This window comes from Carassius auratus, chromosome 18, assembly GCF_003368295.1.
Source record: "Carassius auratus strain Wakin chromosome 18, ASM336829v1, whole genome shotgun sequence".
Lineage (NCBI taxonomy): Eukaryota > Metazoa > Chordata > Actinopteri > Cypriniformes > Cyprinidae > Carassius > Carassius auratus.
Genome location: NC_039260.1, coordinates 20,610,065 through 20,637,990, shown reverse-complemented (window position 1 = coordinate 20,637,990; position 27,926 = coordinate 20,610,065). Strand labels below are relative to the sequence as shown.

The 27,926-nt window shown below is 38.5% G+C and overlaps 1 protein-coding gene across 1 annotated transcript in view; it reads right to left on the bottom strand.

Annotated features, from left to right (window-relative positions):
• The window catches only part of LOC113118632 (delta and Notch-like epidermal growth factor-related receptor), a 33,474-nt gene that overhangs the window by 4,622 nt on the left and 926 nt on the right, over positions 1 to 27,926 (bottom strand). The window contains exons 2-12 of the mRNA XM_026287963.1: positions 17,439 to 17,768; positions 17,253 to 17,347; positions 16,389 to 16,552; positions 14,434 to 14,582; positions 14,104 to 14,257; positions 8,099 to 8,212; positions 5,610 to 5,840; positions 2,454 to 2,576; positions 2,266 to 2,379; positions 1,212 to 1,343; positions 333 to 579 (exon numbers count right to left, since the gene is read on the bottom strand). Coding sequence (XP_026143748.1) covers positions 333 to 579; positions 1,212 to 1,343; positions 2,266 to 2,379; positions 2,454 to 2,576; positions 5,610 to 5,840; positions 8,099 to 8,212; positions 14,104 to 14,257; positions 14,434 to 14,582; positions 16,389 to 16,552; positions 17,253 to 17,347; positions 17,439 to 17,768 — 1,853 coding nt within the window. The remainder of the gene's footprint in view (positions 1 to 332; positions 580 to 1,211; positions 1,344 to 2,265; positions 2,380 to 2,453; positions 2,577 to 5,609; positions 5,841 to 8,098; positions 8,213 to 14,103; positions 14,258 to 14,433; positions 14,583 to 16,388; positions 16,553 to 17,252; positions 17,348 to 17,438; positions 17,769 to 27,926) is intronic.

Below are 27,926 nucleotides of genomic sequence, written 5' to 3'. Positions count from 1 at the left end.
CTTTTTGTGTGCAAAGAAAAAAAAAGACAACTTTATTCAACAATTTCGTCTCGTCCCTGTCAGTCTTCAGCGCACGTCCTTGCTACCTTTCTGGGCCTTGAACATGTCAGTTGCGATTCTGTCAATGTAGGGTCAGAAAGCTCTTGGATTTCGACAAAAATATCTTAATTTGTGTTCCGAAGATAAACGAAGGCCTTATGGGTTTGGAAGTAATTAATAACACAATATACATTTTTGGGTGAACTATCCCTTTAAGTTGTAATAGAAAGAACAGACTGAACATTCTTTAAAAATATCTTCTTTTGTGTTTTACAGTTGAAACTATATATTACCTTGCATGGCGAATCGAGGCGATGGCGTTGCTGAATTCACTGTCGATACTGCGGCAGTTGTAAAACTCCTGGTAGCTGTGACGGGAGGAGCCCTGGTACTCGATACGGCTGATGCGACAGATGCCAACGATGAGGATGATGAGCATCAAGACGAAAGCCACGCACAGAGCACCAATGATTATGTACAGAGAGTGACGTGGCATGTTGGTCAGCGAGTCGACAGGCTGAGCCATCTTCCACTGCAGATCTGAGAGAAAAGAAAGTGTAAAAGAGAAAAACCTGCGCTGTACTATGTGGTTGATAATGATTTCTGTTATAAAGTTGCTAGAGTGTTCTGGATGGGGCATTGCTAGGGGATTCTGGGTGTCTGAGTGCAGTTCCTTTCATTTACAACAGCAGTCTAGCTGATGAAATGCTTTGAAAACAGCCACAGACCAAGTGTCATCTAGCAAGGTCATACACACACATAAACACAGTGGGATAATCCTGAGAATCTCTGAATGGCCAGTTATTTCAGAGAGTTACATGGCCAAGCCTCCTCGCACGTCACAGTCATCCCACAATGATGTGACCCGCCAGAATGTGAGGAGGTTCACAGAAAGCTAATGGTGCAGAGTCACAGCTGCCATAAAAGGCAGGAGCACGTCACTCCTCAGAGGATCCACTGTGCATTCATAACGCTGTCCTTGAGGTCTAAGTCATCAAGGAAAAATGACTGAACTGCCACAAGCAAAACAGGAATACCGCATCCCTTTAAGGTGCTGCCCCCAAGGATTATTTTAAACCATATCTGTGTTATAAATTAAAGAATTATAAATAATTCATGATTATGCAATAACTGTGTAGTGTTTGTAGGTAGGAAGTCTGGCGTAAACTCACGGATCTCACAGCTTCCGCCGACCCAGCCAGGAGGGCAGTGACAGGTGTAGCCGTTTGATTGGTCGATGCAGGTGCCGCCATGGTGACATGGGTTGCTCTCACACTCATTGATGTCAACCTCACAGTTCTCACCTACAAAGAGACAAAAAGGCAGAATACAGACCTACGATCAACGTTACGCTCAAAATATACAATGGCTGTGTTTGGAATGCATACTAGTCTGCTGTGCAGTACACATCTAAAACAATACAAGAACAATTTATCTTGAAAAAAAAAAGGTTTTCTGTTTAATCCAGCTTGTGCAAAATTTTTTATAATGGCTGACTGATCAAATGGTAGAAATCGATAGTCAAGTTGAATGCAATGCATTGTGTGCCATATTGCACACTTACATTAGCAAACATATTAGGTTAGGGATTTTCCAACTGGGGTCCATGAAAAGGTTTACAGAAAACAGAGTCAAATAAATATATAAAAAGGAAATTAAATATTATAAAAAGAAATATTACACAAAAAAAGTGGATTATAATTTTTTTATTAAAATAAATTTAACAGTATGGTACTACAGACAAAAACAAAAAACCTTACACAAAAGAAAAGTTGATTACAATCAAAAATAAATAAAAATATATTGTAAATAATTAAATTAATACTACGTCCTACTTACATTACTAGTAAAAAGTATCTTAATGCTCATTTGCTTAATATTCACCTAATTATTAGAAACTAAATATTTATCAAACAATGTTTTACACTATCTATCTATCTATCTATCTATCTATCTATCTATCTATCTATCTATCTATCTATCTATCTATCTATCTATCTATCTATCTATCTATCTATATTAGGACTTCATATGCGAAAATATATAGCTGCCTTTCAAAATCCTTGTCCCTTGCACAAATAAGATCATTTGTAGAAGTCTGTGAATTCTAACAGGTTCAAAATCCCTATATTAGAAGTAGTAGAATGGTAGTGTGGTAATATGTTATTTCGAACCCAGCCAAAGACACACATATATCATAGAAATATAACAAACACTAATATTCACCCATATATCCTGGAGGACACACACAGGATGCGTTTCTCCCTCCGCTCTCACAGCGTCCTCCATTCTGGCACCTGAGCTTCAGACAGGGGTCCTTAAATATCTCACAGTGCTTACCTGAAATAACCCACAACACATTAATCACGTGCCATTTCTACTGACATTTTTATCTCCAAGTGCATTAAACGCACCTGTGAACTGTGGGGCGCAGATGCACTCATAAGCATTGATCAGGTCTCTGCATGTGGCATAATTCTGACAGGGAGCAGACAAGCATTCATTATACTCCTCCTCACAGTACAGACCATGATAACCTAAGAGAGTAGATAGAAAACACTAAATTATTGTCTGTAGCAATCAACAGCATGTCATAGATGTAGTCGATAGAGCTTAAGTTGTATTTCTCCTTAAGTTTTCATAGAGAGCCACTAGAGAGCAGTGTTCAGTTTAGTTGGGGTTTACAGGATGAGGACAGCAGGAGCAAACTGATGGCACAGATGACTGTGAGAAAAAATGTTTTCTGTGTTGTGTATATATTGATCCATAGATATCGTCATTAAATGGCTTCATTTCTTTATTCTGTTTCGAAGTTTAAAAATAGGAGTAAGGGATCTGTTTAAATCGCTAACCCCGAGTAAGAGCGATAGCAATAGTGATGCTAAAGGTCAAAGTAAAAACACTGAATGCAGAGCATTTCAAAGTATACCACATTTGATATTGTGCGCAAACACAATTCTTTGCAAAAAATATGGTTACTTCACAAACTAACTGACTTCGCCAACTACTGGCCTGGCATAAATAATACAGCAATTTAAGTGGTTTCACAGATCCATGTGAACAGTGATCGGTTTGATAAAGTAATTTGTATACATTTATTAAAGCAATAAAATATCAAATATCTGTGAAAAAGTACGAAACATAATTAAGTTGCTTAAAAAATTATAAACAAAAAAGAATCACGCATAGTTTAATACAAAGAGATGAAAGGCAATCACACAGTAGGAGATGCAGTGGGATGAAAAAGACAAAAAAAACATAAAGTCTAGAAACGTTTTTTTTTTTTTTTTTTTTTTTTAAACATTGAACTTACTTTAATTTTACATGAATTTCTAAACATGTGTCTCTTTTGTGCGATAGATTGATAGATGTCCCTCTAGAAAATGCGCAAAATATGTTTTCTGTGTGAAAGGGCTTGTTTTTAGTTTTAATGTAAAAAAAGTATCTTCTCTGCATTGATGTTCTGTTTTCCCACAAGGTTTTGATTAAACATCACAATATCACTACATCTAGAGGGATCAACTGGATAGGCTAACAAAAACATAAAAAAGCAACGACACATCATCGCATTTTTGTGCGCCAATCTACCTGACGCTCACCTAACATTTGAATGCAGTGTTTTTGCATTCAAAAGTGCATTTTATTTTTAAGCTTGAGGAATAATCAAAATGTACATTTTTATTTGACACCCCTACTACCATCTTGTGAACAAACTAATTAGTGCAAAATGAGTGTGCATGTGCAAGCTGAGCGTACAGAGTATGTGCGGTTAGAAAAATCAGGCTGTGATCTTACAGTATTATGATGATACTGAAATTTACACAAACACCATTTCATTGAAAGTGATACAGTATACAGCGGAGTATTTTGATGCTCTGCAATTAAACCGATCCAAAGTGCACAAACACAGCAGTGAACACACACTCGGAGCAAGGGGCAACCATTTATGCTGCGGAGCCCAGGGAGCAGTTGGGGATTCAGTGCCTTGCTCAAGGGCACCTCAGTTGTGGTATATTAACGGGCCGACACTTGAACCCACAACCTGAGGATTAGGAGTCAACTCTCTAGCCACTAGGCCATGACTTCACCATTGTGTGCAGGAACATAACCACTTGACATATGTGCACTAGAAAGTCTAATCCTCATCCAGTGCTATTTCTTTACAGAAGTTATGAGCAATTAAATATATTTGTTCTTGTTTAAATTAGAGTTATGGGTATTTCTTAAAACTTTCACACAACTGCTTATCAAAGCATGCTGGGAAACAAAAGTTTGGACAAGTGATGTGAACAAACTAATTAGTGGAAAAACCTCAAGCTAGTTGAAAAAAATATATAGAATGTGCATGGTTTGGGCTGTGCTTATACAGTACATGCATTCTATGTTGATAATTACATTTAAGCCATGCACACATCACACACTGTACGTATACCTTAGGGTGTACTCACACTAGGCACGGTTGCCATGAACCGGGCCCGAGTACGATTGTCCCCCCTCCCCACTCCCCCTCTGGCCTCCACTCACATATAGGGTTTCAGCATTCGTGCCGGAGCACGCTTACGTCATTATGGTGCGACGGTTTCGGGATAAACAGGAAGAGCGGCACTCTCTGAACACAATGGAGTCCATCGCTCTGTTTTCTTTGTGGATAATTTTGTGTCGTTTGGTCCACAGCCCTCTCACAGCCTGTTGTTAAACGGATGTGTCGCCTTAGTGGCGCGAAAATTTTCACGTAATCGTGCTGCTCGTATGAGGATGTTTGCAAGGTATCAATCAGCTGAAGTGCAGCAAGGACTTTGCAGTTTTTAGTTTTTAATGCGTTTTGCACCTCTGCCGTAGACCAAAGCGACTTTTCCCTGCCATGTTGGTTTTGGAGCGTCGCAAAACCGTGACGCAACGCGTCCTTTTCCATGCTCCAGCACGGTTAGCGCTCACACTGCATGCGAACTGCGCCCGAGTCCAACTGAACCGTGCCCTGGCCCACCTCTTCCAAGCGGGCCAGGGCCGGCTAATCGAGCCGCGCCCGGGCACGGTTTGGAGCACTCACACTAGTCAAACGAACCGCGCTTTGGTGGTCAAACGCACTCGGGCACGGTTCAAATTGGCTAGTGTGAGTACACCCTTAGTGTATGGGTAAAACTTAGCCTTTTGTTTTTTTTTTTACTCTGCATACATCACTAACTAGTATCCCAGGCCGAGAATGCTGACATTAAATCATTTGATCATTTATTTAGCTGAGGATCATTTTGTGTTTACAGAGTGTGCAAATCTCAGCAATCCCACCGGAATGGACATTTGTTGTCAGAAGTGTCTTCTTCATAGCGCCATCCCATTGAGCATTACTTGCAATCCCACCGGAGAACGTTAGGTCCCATTGGACACCTCTTATCAGAGCGGGGTGATATCAGTGGATAGACTAATCTGACTGCACAGCTGGTGCAGTCACACTTCACAGACAATGATGTCTGAGCACGCAATATGCAGGAGGCAGTTGCCATGGCAACCAGACATAGTTGGAGGGAATGTAACGGACAGACACAGCTATGAGCGGAGGCCAATGAGATCCTCACCTGGTACACACAGACACCTGTAACTAGTGCCGATGCTGCGGCAGATGCCGTGAGCGCATGGGTTGAGGGCACAGAAGTCCACTAGCTGGGCGCAGGTAGGTCCAGTGAAACCTGCAGGACAGGTGCAGCTGAAGCCCAAACCAGCACCATGTGGGGAGCAGCTGGCATTATTGTGGCAGGGCCCAGAAGCACAGGGATCAATCTTCTGCTCGCACATGGCACCCTGATAACCTAACACAGAGAAAGAGACTATGATGTGCAGTATTACATAAAGGGACCAGTTTGAGTCTGATGCAGTTCATTTTATCTGATCATTTCAAAGGGCCTTGAAAATGTAATTTGGTTGTATATTAAGATGTGGGTGTGGCAACTCAGAGACAAACGTGAGCTTGTAGGGTTGTGTTTAAATCAATAATTAGTAAAAGATTTTGGTCACAATGCAAGAACTATTGGTTTTATACACAGATGAGTGACAAAATAAAGGAAAAAGCTGTAGGAAGTGTCTTAGTAAGGTTGAGCTACCACTATTACCAGATCAGCTTCAATGCGCCTTGGCATTCTGTAAGTCTCTGGAAACTCTATTGGTTGGAATGAGAACCACTGTAATGTATTTCAATAATGATGATAGATAAACTTCGAAATGTGTTCGACTGGATTAAAGATCCATAAAGTCAGTAAAACCCAGAATTCTGTAAATAAGTGTGTGCAGACACGCATGTATAGTGTATGTTTGCTGTTGGGCATTTGTAGTCTCCTCTTAGTAACATGCACGCACCAGCAGATTACAAGCTTGGTGGCTATGATCCCCCTAATAAATGTCAATCACACACAGAGAAATAGAGCTCAGTGCACTGATCCACCCACAGTTTTCCTTACGGAAGCGCTTTCATGCATTATCTTAATGAAACTCTCAGAGCCAACATGAATGTGCTTCACTGCCAGTATTAGAGGAATAGTTCACCCAAAATTGAAAATGCATTATTTATTTATCCTCACGCCATTCTATGTAATTCCAAACCCTTTTATTCTTCATTCATTTTTCTTTTCTTTTTTTCTTTTTTTGAAACGCAAAAGGTGAAACACGGACAGATCATTGTGATTACGAATGTGAAGCTCCGGCAAAAAAAAAAAAAGAAAGAAAAAAAAGCACCTTGATAGTCAAACGTACATGACAGCTCAAATCAATGTACATTTTTTATAAAAAAATTATCAAAAAACATTGTTTTAATGTGTCTCATGACCAAACCTCACTGCCATCAAACATCACATAACTGGTACCATATTTCATTTGAGAGCTTCATTGAAGGGAACGGTTTGCAGTGAATTATTAAAATTTTAGTCTGCCTCTTACACAAAGCCATTGTATGGAGACTTGGAACATAGTGAAGGACTAATTTTACAGTGCATTTATGGTGATTCATAAATGTGAATATTACCAACTGTAATTGTATGATTAACTGCTTTGAAAAAATCATCCTATTGTGTTCCAATGACAATCACATTCATACATTTAGCAGATGTTCTTATCCAAAGGGACTTACAATAGAGGAGAATAACCAGTTTTGCAGCATTCACAGTATACAATGCTGTGTTTATTAGAAAACTAGAGGTTGGTAGAGCAGAGGAGAAATGCAGAGAAGAATCCAGTGGGTTGTAGAGAGGTTAAATGCTGGTGGGAAAAGGATATCTTCCGCTGCTTCTTGAAAGTTGATGGTTTCAGCAGTTTGGGTGAAGGATAGTAGCTCATTTCAATAGATAATGGAAGAAAGGGTGACAGCTCTGGAAAACTGTCTTCACCGTTTCGAATGGTACTAAAGGTTTGATTCCAACCGAATGCCTTTCATTGCTGTTTGCCGTCGTTTCTATTACCATCCAGAGTTTGAATGGATGGTTTAGCCCTGAGATGCTGAAATAGCTATTAACTGCCTCACATATTTAAAGCTGTACCCTGAGCTGTACCACACTAATTAGAAATGTGCTAATGGTGTCTCTTTCCTTATTGTTTCAACGTTCCTTGTGTTTCAAACAGTGGCTTACTGTGCCTCTTCACACTGCAAGATCGATATTTCAGCCTACGAGTGCATTTCTGCCACCGAAGTTCAAGGGACTCCTATCAAATTTCCTTTCTAGTCTGTTTCTAGTGCTTCTTTGGGAAGCAGAAGTGGTTGTGTCCCTGTTCTATCTGCTGACTGAGAGCGTGCCCTGGTTAGAGAAAGAGCCAGCTCTGAAGCTGCGGTCCCCTTGAGAGAGAGAGGGCGGCGCTGGGTTGTGTTTCACAAGTAATTGGAAGAAAGGAAGACAGTTTAAAATAAGCAACTCTCTGACACACTTAGAGAGACCAAGAGGAGATGGAACAGAAATAGAGCTTGAATCAGGACGATTCAAGATTAACGCACATATACACTTGCAAACATACACACTTAGACAAGCACACAACAGATTTGATCGTGTCAGACATGATTTCATAAGAGCAGGCTATTAATAAGTACCTTCAGCACAATAGCAGTGAGGTCCTTCTAGGCTGCTGGAGCAAGTGGCTCCATTCCCGCAGGGTCCAGAAACACAGTGATCTACCAATGACTGACATCGGTCTCCCTCAAAACCTAAAACACACACACAGAGTGTAGTATTATTTACATTTTACATAACATATACAAAATTAAAAACACATTACATTTGAATGCATCATACATAGAGACTGACCAATAATCGGTTTTAGTGACCGATAATAACTTTTCCTTAATCGGTCTTGTAATATCAGATAACATGTAATTTGAAAGGGACACTGTATTCTGTTACACCAAATACACCAAATAATGATCTTTTAAAAAGCATCATATGACCCCTTTAAAATGTTTTCCTTTTTGTGGGCATGTTGTTGATTTTTGCGTTTTACTATTCTTGAATGACTGACAAAGATCTCCTTCAAAGCACACAGACAGACTGCATTATCTCAGTTCTAAAAAAAAATATATTTGAATGCATCATACAAAGTAGACAAAGACCAATAATTGGTTTAAGTGACCGATAGGTTATCTTAATTCAATATCGTTTTTGTAATATCGGATCCACCGACAATGAATGATAATGTATAATTACTGTATACACAACAAGTGAACTGATTGTGCTTGCATGATATATAAAGTAAAACATAAAATAAATATACATTTTGCATATCAGTTTTCATACATATACAAACAATCAGCATTGTTATCGGTTATCATAAGATCTATATCGATTAATCTATATTACAGAAGCTTTTTCTTCTTTCTACTTTTTCTTTCCACTCTATTTATATTGAACTAAAAACCCTCACAAAAACCTTTATGCATTTTTTACATTTTCATTATGACATCATGCCATTTTCCTCATGGGGATATTAGTGATTTCAGGTTTTCCTGTCATTGTGGAAACAGTTATTCCTTGTAATGTTGAAAAAAAAAAAAAAAAAAAAACTCACTCTCACACACACAAATGATTGCAGTAAACACAATCTGTTATTTTCCTTGTGAAAAAAAAAAAAAAAAACCTTGACCAAAGCCTTCAGTTATAAACCAACAAGAATCAGTTGTCCAAAGCAGGCTGGCTGCTTTTCTTACAACACCACTAATCAACATCATTTATACCTTCCTGTGTTCTCCATAATCCGCTTACAAAAATGGTAAACAGTGTTTGTTCATGTGCTTGCGTGACTTCCACTAGACATTAACAGATATGCCTTGCAATCAGCATGTCCATGACAGCATTTCTTAAAAAGGCACAGTTGTTTCTTCTAGAGGGCTTTAAATAACAGGCTTAAAATAATCTTCATTTATATGATCAAAGTCACAAATCCCCGACCTTCAATGTCTCTTGCGCAACCCTTTTTTGTTCTTCCTTTTTCATTTTCTTCCCCTGCCCTATCTTTCCATTTAAAGCTTTATTAGAGCATTAAAGCCCTGTTCACTGCCCAAGGTTAACCTCCATTATTCACAAAAACAGACACAAGACAGCACATGCATATACACAATTTATAAGACATTGCTTCTTGCTAGATTCCTGTTATGCAAATACTCAGCACTATTTCATGTTCATATTTCAATGTATTTCAATTAATAAAAGCACATTCAGATCTCAAAGCACCGAACCCCCAACTGCTCCCCGGGCGCTGCAGCATAAATGGCTGCCCACTGCTCTGTGTGTGCGTTCACCAGGGCCGCTTGAAGTAATTTTGAACAGGGGGTGCTGTGAATTTTTTTTTTTTTTTTTTGACAATACACCTATGAGCCTATAGGCCTATTTAAAATACATTTTAAAAATAAATAAATTGAAATGTACTACTTTATTGTTATATACACTTCAGTGCACAGCCAGCCAGGGTCTGAAACACACAGACATCAGTTCTCAGATATGCGCAATGCGCTATTAATCTGAAGCAGAAGCAGAATCAGAAATAATAGTTTAATAATCGAAAGAAAACGAAATAATTACTTTCATTACAATTTCAGATAGCCTATACATACATGCAACTTATTTAGATACAACAAATAATATTACAACAAAATATAATATTAATCAAACTTCACAGTAACGCTAAAACAATGCAATCGATTTGGTCAGCTGGCTTGAGTCACTGCATGTTTATGTCACACGCAACTCTATTAACTCCAAAAAAAAATTACGCACACCACAAGGAAATAATCTCCGACTATTTAAACGTTATTTAACAGTTCTCCACAACCATTATGCAAAGAACACACAAATGAAATAATACTCTCCATCCCCACCACCTTACAAAAATACTATAGTGTACTATTTACAATTGCTTGGCTAGTCAAAGCTGATCCCACATTTGTTGCCAAAAAAATAAATGTTACAAGCTAGTTACAAATATTTTAATATTTTTTTTTATCTCCCTCTCGTCACTAGGGGGTGCTGCAGCACCCTCAGCACCCCCACTTCCCGCGGCCATGGTGTTCACTGCTGTGTATGTGCACTTTGGATGGGTTAAATGCAGAGCACAAATTCTGAGTATGGGTAACCATACTTGGCTGAATGTCTTGTCACTCACTCACTCATATTTCATATACGGTATTATATTATTATAATCTGAATTTTCATATATGTTATAATTTGAACTTGCATAGCTACCACAGTGAACTATTAAAGAGATGGAAAAAACAAAGAAACAAATGTATAGGCAATGAAAGCTTGGTGTTTTGAGTAAAAAAAAAAAAAAACAGTATCTCAGAAAATGAGAATATTACTTAAGACCAATAGAAAAGAAAGAACTTCGAACTGCGTCCTGTAGGGTGCGCTATGGAGAACACCTCATCGTGACCCGTGTCTGAAGCATACATTGAAAAAACACCAATGAGTTGGTCGATGACAGCCTCTGACGTCACTACTGTGCGTGACTATAAACAGGCACTGAAAAAAAAGGCAGCCATCTGCTTCCCGCGGTTCAGGACCTGCCGCAGCTGAGGCACGGAGGGGAATGAGCTCTTGAGAATTTCAGGTGGATCTGTCTGAATGTTTAGAGAGGGACTTTCCTTTTCGTGAGAGAGAGCCTCGGGAGGATGATGTTATATCTTTAATACTTTCTGATACTGAGGTTAGTTGTCTGCTGGGTTTTTACCCAGGAAAAGCAGGACATATTTGAGGATGGTGATGAAGGTGAGGCTGAGCCTTCTCAATCCTCCTGCCCTGCTTATGTAGAGCTGTTGGAGGTTATGGATCATGCCACGACAAAGTTGGACTTGTCATGAAAGCGCACTAACAAGGTGACGGCGTGAGGCTGCCTCGATGAGCGTTATCTTTCTGACCATAGCCCTCCAGCTCAGGTGAGCCTTCCATTTCTGCCTGATCTCCATAAAGAGATCGAAAAAAAATTAAAGAGGCAGTTTTCTTCTCGCATCCATTGTTTTTGGCATTAGAGTTGTGCCAACATCGAGGCGATGCACGAAAATAGCTATGAGAGAATGCCCCATGTAGAAAGAGCTTTCTTTTTGCGGGGGAGACATCCTCTCTAAATCTCCCTCCTTGCCATCTAAGCCCCTTCAAGAAATACATCTCGCTTAAATGGCAAGGCATATGCAGCAGCAGGTCAGGCTGTGGCTTTATTACACATGATGGTGGTGCTTCAAGCACTGCTCTGGGTGTGTGTCCACAGTGTGTGTGTTTGTTCACTGCTCTGTGTGTGTGCAGTTCGGATGGGTTAAATGCAGAGCACAAATTCTGAGTATGGGTCACCATACTTGGCTGAATGTCACTTTCACTCACTTCACTCACTATCAGACTGATCTGCTAGGAGACCTGGATAGAGGCCAGGGCCTTTTTCCTGATCAGGTAGCTGAGCTGCGCCGCACCACAGATCTCTCTCCATGTGTAATGATTAAACCTTCATTATTCATCTGGAAGAAGGAGGCGGGAATTGGCAGACAATCAAAATGAAACTTTAATTACAAAATAAACACAAAACAGCGCATGAGCCCCTCACAGACGACTGATGCGCACAAATAAAAAGCAAACATAAAATAAAGCCCAGGCCTGGTCCTCTCTCGTCATTCACTGTCGTCGCTCCTGTTTTATATCCTTCCATCTCCTCCGTGGGACTCGAGACCGGTGAGTGTCGCAGGTGTCGCTCATCTCCAATCACTCCACCGGCCTCGCTCGTTCCCATGTTCCTCAGCCCCGCCCCACTCGTCACACCATGCTACCAAGCAGGCCGCCTCGGCCATGGGCAGGATTATGGCGGCCATGGTGGTAGCAGAGAGACATCTGTCAATGAACCTGGCAGACATTGGGAAGAAAGAAAAGGCTTTCCTCTCGATGCTCAGGTTTCGCCTTCTGAACTTTTCGGTATTTTTGTTAGGACAGTGATCAAGAAGTTCAGTGAGACCAATGCGCGCTCTGCTGCTTTCAGATCCTTCGTTCCATGTAGGTCCAGGTCAGATCCCGAACAACATAGTCCTGGCCTGTCTCGATCTGAGGATCAAAGACGGACACAGAAAGCTAGTGTCGCTACTCGCGCTCCTCCCCCACCAGTGGACAGGGGTAAGAGGAATCGTGGGTCACAAACAGGTAAGCAGAACCTAAGGGATGTGATCCAGACAAGGCAGCGTTCTCGTCCAAATCAGATCAATACCTAGCTATCAACTCATTCCCTTTGGGAATTTTTAACTTCTGCTTTTATCCTCCCATTCCTAATTCCCCTGTAAGAGACACTGTGTCCTTTAGCCTCCATGCCATGTTTCGAACACAAGCTTCAGACGAAGAAGTGAATGACGTGTTCTCTTTAGATTTTCTATGGGGTTAAGGTCAGGCGAGTTTGCTGGCCAATTAAGAACAGTGATACCATGGTCCTTAAACCAGGTACCGGTAGCTTTGGCACTGGGTGCAGGTCCCAAGTCCTGTTGGAAAATGAAATCTGCATCTCCACAAAGTCGTTCAGCAGCAGGAAGCATGAAGTGCTCTAACACTTCCTGGTATATGTCTGCGTTGATCTTGGACCTCAGAAAACACAGTGAACCAACACAAGCAGATGACATGGCATCCCAAACCATCACTGACTGTGGAAACTTTACACTGGACCTCAAGCAACAAGGATTGTGTGCCTCTCCTCTCTTCCTCCAGATTCTGGGACCCTGATTTCCAAAGGAAATGCAAAATTTACTTTCATCAGAGAACATAACTTTGGATCTCTCAGCAGCAGTCCAGTCCTTTTTTAAGCGAGACGCTTTTGACGCTGTCTGTTGTTCAACAGTGGCTTGACACCAGGAATACGACAGCTGAAACCCATGTCTTGCATACATCTGTGCGTAGTGATTCTTGAAGCACTGACTCCAGCAGCAGTCCACTCTTTGTGAATCTCCCCCACATTTTTGAATGGGTTTTGTTTCACAATCCTCTCCAGGGTGCAGTTATCCCTATTGCTTGTAAACTTTTCCTTCCCTTCACTTTTCTATTAATGTGCTTGGACTCAGAGCTCTGTGAACAGCCAGCCTCTTTTGCAATGACCTTTTGTGTCTTGCCCTCCTTGTGCAGGGCGTCAATGGTCGTCAGCAGTCTTCCCCATGATTGTGTAGCCTACAGAACTAGACTAAGAGACAATTTAAAGGCCTTTGCAAGTGTTTTGAGTTAATTAGCTGATTAGTGTGTGGCACCAGGTGTCTTCAATATTGAACCTCTTTACAATATTCACATTTTCTGAGATACTGAATTTGGGATTTTCCATAGTTGTCAGTTATAATCATCAAAATTATATATATATATATATATATAGAATGGAATTAGTGAAATAAATCTACTTTCTGATGATATTCTAATTGTATGACCAGCACCTGTATCTCACTGATGAATAGGGATATGCAAATGTGATATTACAGTCAAAAAACAAATAATGCTAATGCTAATAATAACTAAGATCAAAACCCTGTTAATCCTATCATAGTAATTCAGCCATGTCCTCACACAGTTTCCTGAGAATCCCTCAAACACACATAAGCTCACACACCTGGCTGGCAGGTACAGGAGTAGTTTTGTCCTTCATCTCTCTGTTTGAGGTCAGCACAGGTGCCGTTGTTTTCGCAGGGCTTCAGGTGACAGGCGTCAAACTCCTCACAGAAGATCCCAGAATACCCATCATCACACTGGCAGTAAAACGTGGCCTGTGATTCACATTTAAGCACACATCATCAAATCTTCACAGAAAGCCCACAAACATAAATATTATATCAACACTTTGAAAAGCACAGATCCAGGGTTGTAATGCTGGTCCTTTAAGTTCTTCAAAAAAGAGAAAATATGAGAAGAAATAACACTTATTATGATCTGAGATCATTACCACAGAGGACTGGGTGATGCATTTTCCTTTCCCAGAGCATTGTGGGTCACTGAATCCACTGCCGGGCTCCACACAGTTATTGGTTTTTACATTGAGATGCAGCCTCAAAGTGACCTCCGGACCAGAGGGTGCACCAACATGCAGCACACCTAGAGAGAGACAAAAAGAAATCCACAATTGTAATAAAGAGTTACCCTTTTCCCAAAGCAAATCCATGTCATAAAATTGTAATATTTTTTACTCAACTATAAACCTACAAAACACAATTTCCTTTTAGGCTCAGGACCTGATATTTTATAACAGCTATGACAACAACAGTTAATAACTGCTATGACAACAACAGCGTCTTCTTTCTCCCTCTCAGACATAAACAGACATGCACACACACGCACACGCACACGCACGCACACACACACACACACACACACACACACACACACACACACACACACACACACACACACACACACAAACACATAGCAATGCCTCAAGGACAGACATTGTTTGGCTCACAGAACCAGACAGGGTCAAATAAAAGACTCATCAATGTGTCTGGAAAAACTCTGAATTGCAAACAAGTTGGAAACAGACATTATGCTCAAGGATGTTTCAAAGGCAAAGTCCCAATTTGAAGCACGGATTTCTCATACTGTGTGTGTGTGTGTGTTTGTGTGTGTGTGTTTGTGTGTGTGTGTTTGTGTGTGTGTGTGTGTGTGTGTGTGTGTGTGTATATATATATATAGTATAAGGAATTAACTGATTTAAAAATTGGGATATACCTGTATATATATATGTACATTCACCGGCAACTTTATTAGGTACACCTGTTCAACTGCTTGGTAACACAAATTGCTAATCAGCCAATCACATGGCAGCAACTCATTGCATTTAGGCATCTAGATGTGGTGAAGACTTGCTGAAGTTCAAACCGAGCATCAGAACGGGGAAGAAAGGGGATTTAAGTGAGCTTGAATGTGGAATGGTTGTTGGTGCCTGACGGGCTGGTCCGAGTATTTCAAAAACTGCTGATCTACTGGGATTTTCACACACAACCATCTCTAGGGTTTACAGAGAATGGTCAGAAAATGAGAAAATATCCAGTGAGCAACAGTTGTGTGGACGAAAATGTCATGTTGATGTCAGAGGTCAGAGGAGAATGGGCAGACTGGTTAGAGATAATAGAAATTCATCAGTAACTCAAATAACCACTCGTTCCAGCCAAGGTAAGCAGAATACCATCTCTGAACACACAACACATTGAACCCTGAAGCAGATGAGCTACAGCAGCAGGAGACCACACCGGGTGCCGCTCCTGTCAGATAGAAACAGGAAGTGGAGGCTACAATTCACACAGACTCACCAAAATTGGACAACAGAAGATTGGGAAAATGTTGCGTGGCCTGATGAGTCTCTATTTCTGCTGCAACATTCAGATGGTAGAGTCAGAATTTGGCATAAAGAACATGAAAGCATGGATCCTTCCTGCCTTGTCTCAACAGTTCAGGCTGCTGCTGGTGGTGTAATAGTGTGGGGGACATTTTATTGGCACACTTTGGAGCCTTTAGTACCAATTGAGCATCATTTAAATGCCACAGCCTACCTGAGTATTGATGCTGACCATGTGTATCCCTTTATGACTACAGTGTACCCATCTTCTGATGGCTACTTCCATAAACCATATCACAAAGTTCAGATCATCTCTGGTCATCAACTGGTTTCTTGAACATGACAATGAGTTGACTTTACTCAAATGGCCTCCACAGTCACCAGATCTCAGTCCAGTAGAGCAGCTTTGGGATGTGGTGGAACGGGAGATTTGCATCATGGATGTGCACCCGACAAATCTGCACTAACTGCGTGATGCTATCATGTCAATATGGACCAAAATCTCTGATATTTATTTATATAATCCTCCATGTTGCAAGCACATACATATGTTTGAAAAACACACTTACTGATGAAGTAGTTTTGTCCAAAGTGCAGGGACTGGTCAGGGAGCACCAGGCCATCTAAGCTCTGCTGAAACCACATGATTGTACCATCTGCAACAGAGCACTGCTCATAACCAGCCTCTCCTACACGCCACAGCACAGCAGATCCACTCACATTACCCACCAACCTACACACACACACACACACACACACAGATCTCATCAAAATCAGTCACATGCCAGTATGTCAATGAACTAAAGTCAGGAAAATTATGTAGCAAACTGTACAATGGGAACAACGATAAGAACAAGATATGCTTGGACTTTTATTCTTCCATAAATGTGAGAGCCTAATGTATATTGTATAATTTTCTGAAATTTACTATATTAAAGCTTTTTCAATAATTCATATGATCAAAAATATAGATTTATCTGTCATTACTGGCCAAAAATCATATGAAAAGTACTTTGAAATTATATGGTAAAATTGTCAGTGTATTTCAGTGTTTTAAATGTATAATGGATGTAAAATAATAATTTATGTATTTGATATTGTAATATTTAATTGTTCATTTTATTACATTTTATATATATAAAGTATTTGGAAATTATATGGTAAGATTTTCAATGTACTCCAAATAATTATATAATCAATTAAACAGATAATCTATACAACTGATTAATTATAGTTCCATCAATATTTGTAACATTTTTATATATTATATATTTAATATTTATATATTTGTAAAATTATTTTTATTATGTTTTATTTTGCAATAGTTAATGGCTAGAAATATCCATATATGCTACAAAAAACTGAAAGCCCCCAACTCTCTTATTTTAATATATATCTTTCCAAGAAAAATAGGACTTGAGAGAGTTTCTTACTTCACAGCTGTTTCCTCGGCGACCTCCATGGAAACGGTCATCATTCCTGCAGACTCACCTCCGGCGGTACTCACACATTCGGCTTCATCAGTAATCTTCAACACACACCCGCACAAAATAAGCCACATACAGGAGGAACCCAGCCGTCATGACACACCGGGCTCACACAAACGCACACCTGCTCACCTGCTGTTCCTCCCACGGTATCTCCACCAATTTCTGACCCGGTTTGGGTCTCCACGGCTCCAGGGTGGGCGGAGCTTGAGTGCTGGTGGGGACTGTGGTTGGCTGGAACACTTGAGTGGTGGTCGCAGGTGTGGCAGGCGTGGCATGTTCCGGGGCGAGGCTCTCGGCGAGGTCCCAGGTGGACTCGGACAGGTCAAAGGTCAAGGTAGGCAGGTCACACTGAACCCCGCTGTAACCCTCGCTGCACTCGCACGCAAACCCAACCCCCTCGGTGTCCTGGCTACAGTTGCCATGGAGACAGGGGCTGCTGGCGCATGGATCTGCAAAAAACTGCACCCGATAAAAACAACAAGTATGAGAGATGAAAACTGCATCATATTATCAAACATTTTAAATTGCTCCAGTCGCACAAAACAGCAGCGAACGATCCAGCTTTCATTTCAGGCAAACATCTATCGACTAACAATCACATGGCCTGAAGACTGAGAACTGAGAGCAATTAATAGACTGAAAGCACAGACGAGCGCTGTTATAAAAATGAACAATAGCAATAGAGCTGTCCTGCTCTGCCCGCAGGAACACCTGCACCAAAATCTACAGTGCTAATTCTTTTATCTTACAATTATGTCGTGATATTGATCCAATTACTCTGATTATGCTCCATTTCCTTTGGCAGGGACATGCCTTCTTCCCAAGAGATAAAGTAGGAATTATATGTGCCATATTTGTGCATGTGTTCATCTGTAAGCTGTTCATACTCCATACTGTGTGTGCTGGCATTACATAAGTAATCTAACATAAAATGCTTCTGCTGGATAATAGATGATATTAAGGATAATCAACAACATATGGCCGCTGAGTTGAAATAGCTTCTCCTTATATATAAGAAATTCTCTGTAGTACTGAATCAATCAACATTATCAGGTCCAACATTACAAAAACTTGTTTGTAATTACTGTAACTTTTACAAACCGTCATTCATTGAAAAAAAAAAAATTAAATTGCATGTTTTGTGTCACATTAAAAGTGACAATAAAAGCATGTTCAGGTTTATCTGAGACAAGTAGAAGTGAATCTGACAATGTTTTATTACAATGCTGTATGTAATTAAATTAAATTAGTTGAGTGGTGCTAAATGTTTAATGCTCTGCTGCATTTGAAATTCTACATTAAACCTGACCTTAAAATAGTGTCAACAAGAGCAAACCTGAGATAAAAACACATTTGCTGATGCCATGTTAGCTTGCTTAAACAAGACTTTGTGTTCTTTTATTGTGATTCACAGAACTTGTACCCGAGTGCTTTGTGTCACAAGGCTAATGCTATACCAGGTGCGCTAACAAGCAAGTTTACTACATCAGAAAATCCTTACATATGGAGCTGGATATGCAACACAGATGCCAAAATATTTCAGTTTACAAATCATGCACTATGGTAAAACTGCACAAAAATATGTCTTTATTAATCTGCCAACATGATTTGTGTGAAAAGGAATGAACCTTTATGATTTGTTACTGCTACTAGTGATCATTTCAGGAACTGCAGTGAAATGCATGTAGATGTAAAGGTCTGTAGAGTGATGTTTTCATATGAGCCTGGGTTGAAAATTCATCAACTGTAAACATTTATGGTGGAAATAAAGTGTAACTTAGCCCTTTTAGGTTGCAGAGAATTTGAGATGTTATGTCCTTCTTCACATCTGTCCTCGAGCCCCGTTATTAAGCTAATCAACTCAAATGTGAAAATCACAGAGGCGCATCTGAAGTGCACTACAGTACTTCTGCTGCACGTGTTGAGAGCTACGTCTCACCAGCCACAATTATGCTTTCACATCAGATGAAAAACATAAATATAAAAAGTGACATACTGTGTTTTTAAATGTTTTTAAATTAACAAGCAGTGCCACTGTTCATCGAGTCCAGCTTTAACACCTGCAGCAGTTGATTCATTATTATTATTTTTTTTTATATGTATAAACAAGTAAAGATACACATCATATCAATCAATATGAAGCATTCAATTATTGTCCATACTAGTAATTTTAGCTTAAGACATGAAATTATACATTTGTGTTCATAACAAATTCAGATTTATTTAAAAATGATGATTATTTTAAACTAACGCATAGTGGGGCAGGTTTTATCCAATGAATTAGGAATCAGTACGTTTTTTTTTTTCCCCCTGCTGCTCTAAATCAGTGCTTCTCAGTGGGTTTGTTTGTGACCAAAAATTGGGTCACAGTTCTCTTCTTAAAACTAACCTACTGTAAATGCACATAATAATAACCAAATAATCTTGCATTGTTAGGATAGGATTTTCCATGTTCAAGTAGGTCATGTTAATTTAGATTTACCATTTGTGAATAAATTACTATCCATTTGATTTGAAAGAGTTTTCAGTTGACCGTATCCAAATGGGAAAAAAAAATTATTATGGAAATAAACGGCTACCATATTTTGTGTTCAGCAGAAGAAAGAAACAAATGAGGTTGAGTAAATGATGACCAAATGTTAATTATTTGTTATTTTATTTTTTGGTTGAACTAACTCTTTAAGGGATTTTTTTTTCTCTTGAAACTATTTCGATATCTTGTTATAGGCCACCCATGTATTATTATGAATCTGGGTCCTAAAGAACTCATTTACAGGATCTCTCCCTGCATCACAGTCTACTGATGGGGGATATTAAAAAGGCCAGGAGGCCTACAATGAGAAAAAGGTCGGGCGGCTGAAAAAGGAAGCAGAAATAGTGTGGGGAGAAGAAAAGGTCATGGGTGAGGAAAATACCTTCAAAGTGCGAAGCAATGGATGAAGCATTTACAGTATCAAACTCTCAGAATTCCCAACTCCAGATATCTCACCAGACCTGCTCTCACCGACACTAACACATCCCTGACCTTTGACCTCTTCAGTCTGATTTGAACAGAGAGCCTCCTCTAATGTGAAGAGCTGTGGACTGGTTTTAACCCAAGATATTTATCCAATAGAGACAATGTTTAATTTTCTTTCACTGCGACTGAAGAGAGTATTTCAAAAACCTTTCAAAAGCCCAAAAGGTTAGCTACACGTCATCTTTCAGCAAAGATCATCACTTATTCGCTTTCCCTATTTTTAAAGGTCAAATTGCTTCTAAATCGTGCTGAAATGTCTCCTCGGACATTAATAACAACTCATGGGTGCAAACTTGAAAAGGGTGAGCACTTTTCTACTTAAATAGTTTTATTAAGAATATGCATAAGACTTTTTAATTTTATAACCAGTCATTAGTAGCATGGGCATGATATATAATATTCAACAATACATTGTATGGGTCAAAATGATAAATGTATCTTTTATGCCGAAAATCATTAGGATATTAAGTAAAGATCATGTTTCATGATGATATTTTATAAATGTACTACCGTAAACATATCACAATGTAATTTTTGATTAGTAGTATGAATTGCTAAGAACTTCATTTTACAGGCATTTTTCTTAATATTTGAATTTTTTGCACCCTCAGATTCCAGATTTTCAAATAAATATAGTAATATAGTTGCATCTCTATGCATATATCTTGGCCAAATATTGTCATATTCTAACAAACCATACATTAGCGGAAAGATTATTTATCCAGCTTTCAGATGATGTATAAATCAAAAAAATAAACAATACAAAATCGTCCACGGTCACATTTTATATTTAATCATTTTCTTTTCTTAACTGTTTCCATTCATTTTAAATCCAAATGTAAACAATTTTAAAAGTTTTTAAATTCCTTGTTTTTATTGCTGGGATTGTTATCTTGTAACGATTATTTTATGTAAAGTACTTTTAATATCCATTGTGTATGAAATGTGCCTTGCCTTTTTTTTTTTTTTTTGAAAATGCATGGTTCTCCACATTTCTATGATATAAACCAAAAAACTTTTCACTTAGATTATTGTTAAAAAATATTACAAATTGCATATTAGAAAAAAATATATATATGGTATACATATATTGTTGTTGTTTCGTGGCAGAGATCCAGTGTTTTCAAAGCAGTGTAATCACTAAATATCTTTAAAATCAGGATTGGTCCTTGATTTGGTCTCAAGCCGTGGGAAACATTTATAGGTGGGACATTATTCGGAGAGAAATGTCATTGAGGTTGGAGCATCTTGCACATGTGACACTTGTATTGTTGTTTATGGACAGGTAATTATGTATTTGTGCAGTTCCTGTTGACCTGGACAGCTTGGCACTTTCTCAAAGCATAATCACAAATCCACTCAAAAAGAACAATGTGTAGGTGTGCACATGTTCGTGTGTTCAGGAAAGAGCACAGAAAGAACAGAATATTTCTAACACACACACACACAGCTTGAAACCCACTGCCTTTCCTACTGACTATTAATAGAGAAAGTGAGAGAGAGTGCGTGTGACAGCTCATGTCCCATCATTCAACTGTATAATGATTATGAATTAATGAATTCTCCAGTTTTCTTTGAGAAAAGGGATGGTTTTCATTTATGAAAGTGTCTTTCAAGCAACGTTTGCACTCATGCTTTATGAATATCATCAAAGGCCAAGAGTGAAATGGAAATGAAAGTGTGATTGGCTCATAACCACTAAACATCAGAGGATGGCCTGAATGAATATTAACCAGTCTGCAGACGGAGGACACAGTTAACAGAGAAATAAAAATACTTGGAGTTGCATCAGAAAAAATAAAAGTTGTTTATAGCAGCACGGGCCACAAAGGATTTGTGTTTACTTACATTAAAGGTCGAACGAAATGAGATTCAACTCATTAGCGCTATCTGATGCAGAAGTGGAAAATCTTTCTCTGGGGTTTTAATGCAGAAGGCAGTTTTATTCAATGCCATGGCTACATAATAACACACAAAGATGCACTCAAAGCCATACATCACTGGCAGTGACATTTATTAATGCAGCACGGTCTGAAAGGCAGGTAGAAAGAGCAGATGTGCCACCAATTACCCATCCAGATGAGGCCAAATCAGTGCAGAAGAGCTGCCGAATTACAGTTTCTTTAGAAAAATTGACTTGTGTTTCTAAATGAGGCAAGACTAAATAGGCAAGATCAATTTTCCCCATTCAACATCATTATAACAAATAGTTACTTTCCCAGAAGCTCTTAGAATGTGATGTTCGTCTTAACGTACCGGTAATGCATGGTTTTTGATCTAAATTCTGTTGAATTAGACTTGGCATCTGTTTAATAGGATTTTCTTGAAACTACTCATGTTTAACATGAGGAAGTAAGAGTTAAAGTCAGAATTGTGGGATATATATATATATATATATATATATATATATATAGATAGATAGATAGATAGATAGATAGATATATATATATATATAAACAATTTTGAGTAAAAAAACAGCAACTCACAATTGCGAGAAATAAACGCGCAGTTATGACTTTTTTCATAATTCTGACATATAAACTCGAAATTACTTGTTATGAAGTCCAATTATGAGTGAAAAAAGTTTATATCACACAATTCTGAATGTAACTTGAAATTACTTTAATAATTATATTAGCAATGATACATAAACTCCAAATTTGGAGGAAAAAAGTTAAAATTGTGAGTTTATATATTGCAATTCGGACTTTATACCACACAATTGCGACTGTATATCATGTAGTTCTGAAAAAATAATAATAATGAAGATGTTTATCAGAATGTCTAGGGTGCACTCTGAGTGGTAATGTGTGCTGTGCAATATGGAGCTCCATATTGTATTGCGCGCACAATATAATAATTCGTTCTTTGTTTTACTAAATTGTGTGCACAACACAATTTGTTCCCTCGTTTTACTAAATCACATAGACAACATTACTAAATTGTGGCCATGTTTTAGTTGAATCAAATCGAGTGAACAAATTATTATACTGTGCCATGCACACAATTTATTTAAACTGATGCAATGAGTTAGTAATTTGTGTGCACAACTTAGTAAAATGAGGGAACTAATTATTATGCTGTTTGCACGATTTAAAATTTTCCCCCTGCATGTCATGTGCGGAGCTCCATCGTGAAGCTTCAAAAGCATCATAAAAGTACTTAATTTGACATTATTAATTTGACCACTTAATTTCAAATCATCGCTGAAACCAATTTTAAATATCATTCTAATTTGTGCACTTTTAAATTTAGCGCTTCAAGATCATGTTCCTCAAACGAAGCTATCTATCTTTTCACCCCTTCCATTCTCATTTTAATCATTTATTCTACCCACAAATCCCTACTTTAATGAGACTCCCTCTCTTACATGTTTACAAGTCTCCATACAGCTAGTGTGAGTCTTCAATTTTTAAAAGACAAACTCTTTGTAGAAACATTGGTCAGTCCAGCTCTCTCTTTAATATTAATGAATTCCCCTTGCTGCGTAACAAGCTGGAATCAAACCCGAAAGACCAGGAGAAAAAAAGACAAAAAACAAAACAAAAAAACATGACGACCCTTAAAATAGGCATCCATGGAGATATGACAAACAGATCTACGGTTTAGTATGCATCCACCTACTTTAGTAAAAAAGTGACTGTTCAACTCCAAAAACACATACATCCTTCTCCTTCTAAACACGAGTTCTCAGAAAGGACAGGTGACTCACACACAATCACTTTGCGTCATGCTGGTTAAGAGGTCAAGTGAGCTCCTCAAGGGCAAAAAGGCTACTAACTTATATCAAATCATTCCAAATCATCTCTTTCTCAGAGTTCACAAAAAGTAATTGAATAAAAAACATGTGATTCTGCTGCATCACATACATCCAGTCACATCAGCAGCAGTTAATGAAGTTCGGAAAAATGGCTGTCTCATTATAGGGCAACTGAAGAACACCAGCCTTGCCTGGAGAAATGGAACACTGAGTGACATCACAATGACGTCAAGCCTTGTCGACCAATCATGGTGAATCTTGTCAGTGCATAAACCAATCACGAAGCAGCATCCTTTCTGGCTGCACTGGGGGAGATGTAAAGGAGCAGTAGGACGTTGCAGGACACAGGTTTAGATGCAAGCTTTAACTAAGGTTGAGGAAAGGACAGGACACTCGGGATACACACAGAAACCATGCAGAGAGATGCATGAGATGCCACCACACACAATGTCTTAACTTCATGAGTGCCACCTGTTGTCCAGTGAATATACATGCGCACACAGTGAGACAGCTCTTCTGTGGATCCCTGCTCTGGGTCCAGCAAAGCTTTGGTGTTATTTAGGTCAGAAGCCCTAACTGTGTCTAGCTGTGCTACTCACATTCAGGCTTTGTTCCCAATAGTGTATTAAACTCTGATGCGTCTACAGCCAATAAACAACAAATCTATGGTTAAAACCCTCACCCTTTCCCTAAGGGAATTTAAGCATATCTATGAGCTGCAAAATAAATAAATACAATTTAGCATTATATTTAGTGCTTTCAAGTGAATAATCGCGATAAATTGCATCTAAAAGAAAAGTGTTTGTTTATATCATATATGTGTATGTACTAGGGATACACAGAAGTGTATTTTTCAATTTATTTTAAATGTAAAAAAAAAAAAAAAAAAAAAAAAACACTAGGCTAGGCTACGATTAGAACAGTAGCCAAATATTACGAAAAATATTACGGAGGATCACACACATCTCCTGCGTCATAATTAAATTAATGTAAAACCTCTAACCTTTCACATGAAATAAGAGTTTCCTTTCAATAAAACAAGACGCTCTGCATTAACAGGTGACAGCCGGTTGCGAGTGTGGAAATGAATGTCCCCAGCAGTACTGAAAAGTCTTTCACTTGGCACAGATGTTGGTGGCACAGAAAAGTTGATCTTTGCCATTTTTGTCTTCCCCCACTGAAGGGGGTCCTCTCTAAGAGGAATCAAAGGCTCACCGAGAAAAACGCTTATCTCCACTTCAGCGCCCAATGTGACTGGCTCTGTATTGCTACAGAACGGTCCTCATGTAAACATCATCACGTAATCAACAGCCGCGTGACGTCGACCAGTGTAGCGCAAGCCTAGGGTTGGGTTCGGTGGAAAAAAAATCTAAGGTTCGGCCGGAACCAAACCCCATCCAAAAGCCCAGTATTCAGCCGAATCCGAATCCGAATCCTGGATTCGTTGCAACCCTAGTATGTACAGTACTGTGTATGTTTATTATGTATATATAAAGAACCACACATACAGCATATATTTTGAATGTATTTCCTTGCATATATTTATATTCATATCAATTATATAACATAAATATATTAAATATATAAACATAACATATTTTCTTAAATATATAGCTACATACATGCGTGTGTGTGTGTGTTTATTTATATAAAAACTTATTTTAGATGTATAAGATCGCGTTTAATCGTTTGACAGCACTAGTATATATATATATATATATATATATATATATATATATATATACATATACAGGTGCTTGTCATATAATTAGAATATTATCAAAAAGTTAATTTATTTCTTTTAATTTTGATTATTAACGGAAAACTAAGGAAAATCCCAAATCAGTATCTCAGAAAATTTTAATATAACTTAAACTCAGCTCAGCTCTTCTGCATTCTTGGGTCTGGCATGTCACATCTTCCTCTTCACAATACCTCATAGATTTTCTATGGGGTTAAGGTCAGGCGAGTTTGCCAGCCAATTAAGAACAGGGATACCATGGTCTTAAACCAGGTACCGGTAGCCTGTTGGAAAATGAAATCTGCATCTCCATAAAGTTGGTCAGCAGCAGGAAGCATAAAGTGCTCTAAAACTTCCTGGTATACGGCTGCATTGACCTTGGACCTCAGAAAACACAGTGGACCAACACCAGCAGATGACATGGCACCACAAACCATCACTGACTGTAAAAACTTCACTGGACCTCAAGAAACGTAGATTGTGTGCCTCGTTGTGACAGCTGAAACCCATGTCTTGCATTCGTCTGTGAGTAGTGGTTCTTAAAGCACTGACTCCAGCTGCAGTTCACTCTTTGTGAATCTCCCCCACATTTTTAATGGGTTTTGTTTCACAATCCTCTCCAGAATGCGGTTATCCCTATTGCTTGTACACTTTTTTTCTATCACATCTTTTCCTTCCCTTCACCTTTCTATTAATGTGCTTGGACACAGAGCTCTGTGAAAACCCAGCCTCTTTTGCAATGAACGTTTGTGTCAATGGTCATCTTTTGGACAACTGTCAAGTCAGCATTTAAAGGCTTTGCATGTGTTTTGAGTTAATTAGTTGATTAGAGTTTGGCACCAGGTGTCTTCAATATTGAACCTTTTCACAATATTCTAATTTTTTGAGATACTGAATTTGGGATTTTCCTTAGTTGTCAGTTATAATCATCAAATTAAAATAATTAAAAGAACATTTGAAATGTATCAGTCTGTGTGTAATGCATGAACATAATAAACAAATTTCACTTTTTTAATGGAATTAGCGAAATAAACTTTTTGATGATATTATAATTATATGACCAGCACCTGTATATATAATTAGTTTTTGTTTGTTGGTTTGTTTTAATACATTTTTTTGGTAATTTTAGTTTTCCCTTTTAAAGGCTGCAGTCGGTAACTTTTGATGCTCTAGCGGTTAATAAACAGAACTGCTTGCGTCTTGCAAAAGTTACCTACTGCAGCTTTAAATGTGTCTATATAGTTTTCAGTCATTTTATTTACTAGATTTAGTTTATGCAGTTTTGGTTATTTTAATAAATCAGCTTAACTAAACATAAATTAAAAAGTGTTATCTAAAACAAAATAAGGTTAATTTTTAAAAAAATATATTTTATTTTTATTTTTAATTTTATTTTTAATTTTATTTTATAGTCGTGGCCTAATGGTTAGAGATTTGGACTCTCAATCAAAGGGTTGTGAGTTCGAGTCTCGGGCCGGCAGGAATTGTAGGTGGAGGGAGTGCATGTACAGTGCTCTCTCCACCTTCAATACCACGACTGAGGTGCCCTTGAGCAAGGCACCGAATCCAAAACTGCTCCCTGGGTGCCGGTGCATAAATGGCTGCCCACTGCACCGGAGTGTGTTCACGGTGTGTGTGTGTGTGTGTGTGTGCACTTTGGATGGGTTAACTGCAGAGCACAAATTCCGAGTATGGGTCACCATACTTGGCTGTATGTCAAGTCACTTTCACTATAGTAACTATTATGACTATTGCAGTTCAAATTAATATTGTTTGAGTTAACTATTTACACACACACACACACACACACAAACACATATATAAACAATTGACTTTCTTTGGATACATCTAATTGTAGAATTTTCTTGTTTTCTGCATAAAATTAATATTTGGAAAGGTTAATTTTTTTACTAAGAAGAAAAAAAATCTTATGCAGAAATACAAATATTTTAATGAAATTTTTGTGTGAAAACAATTTTGAAAGTAACTCATTTTTATTAGCATATTTATTATTATTATTTTAATGTAAATGTTTATTGGTTAAGTATATATTGTCATGCAAAACAAGAAATATATCAATTAAAGATTTGTTTATTT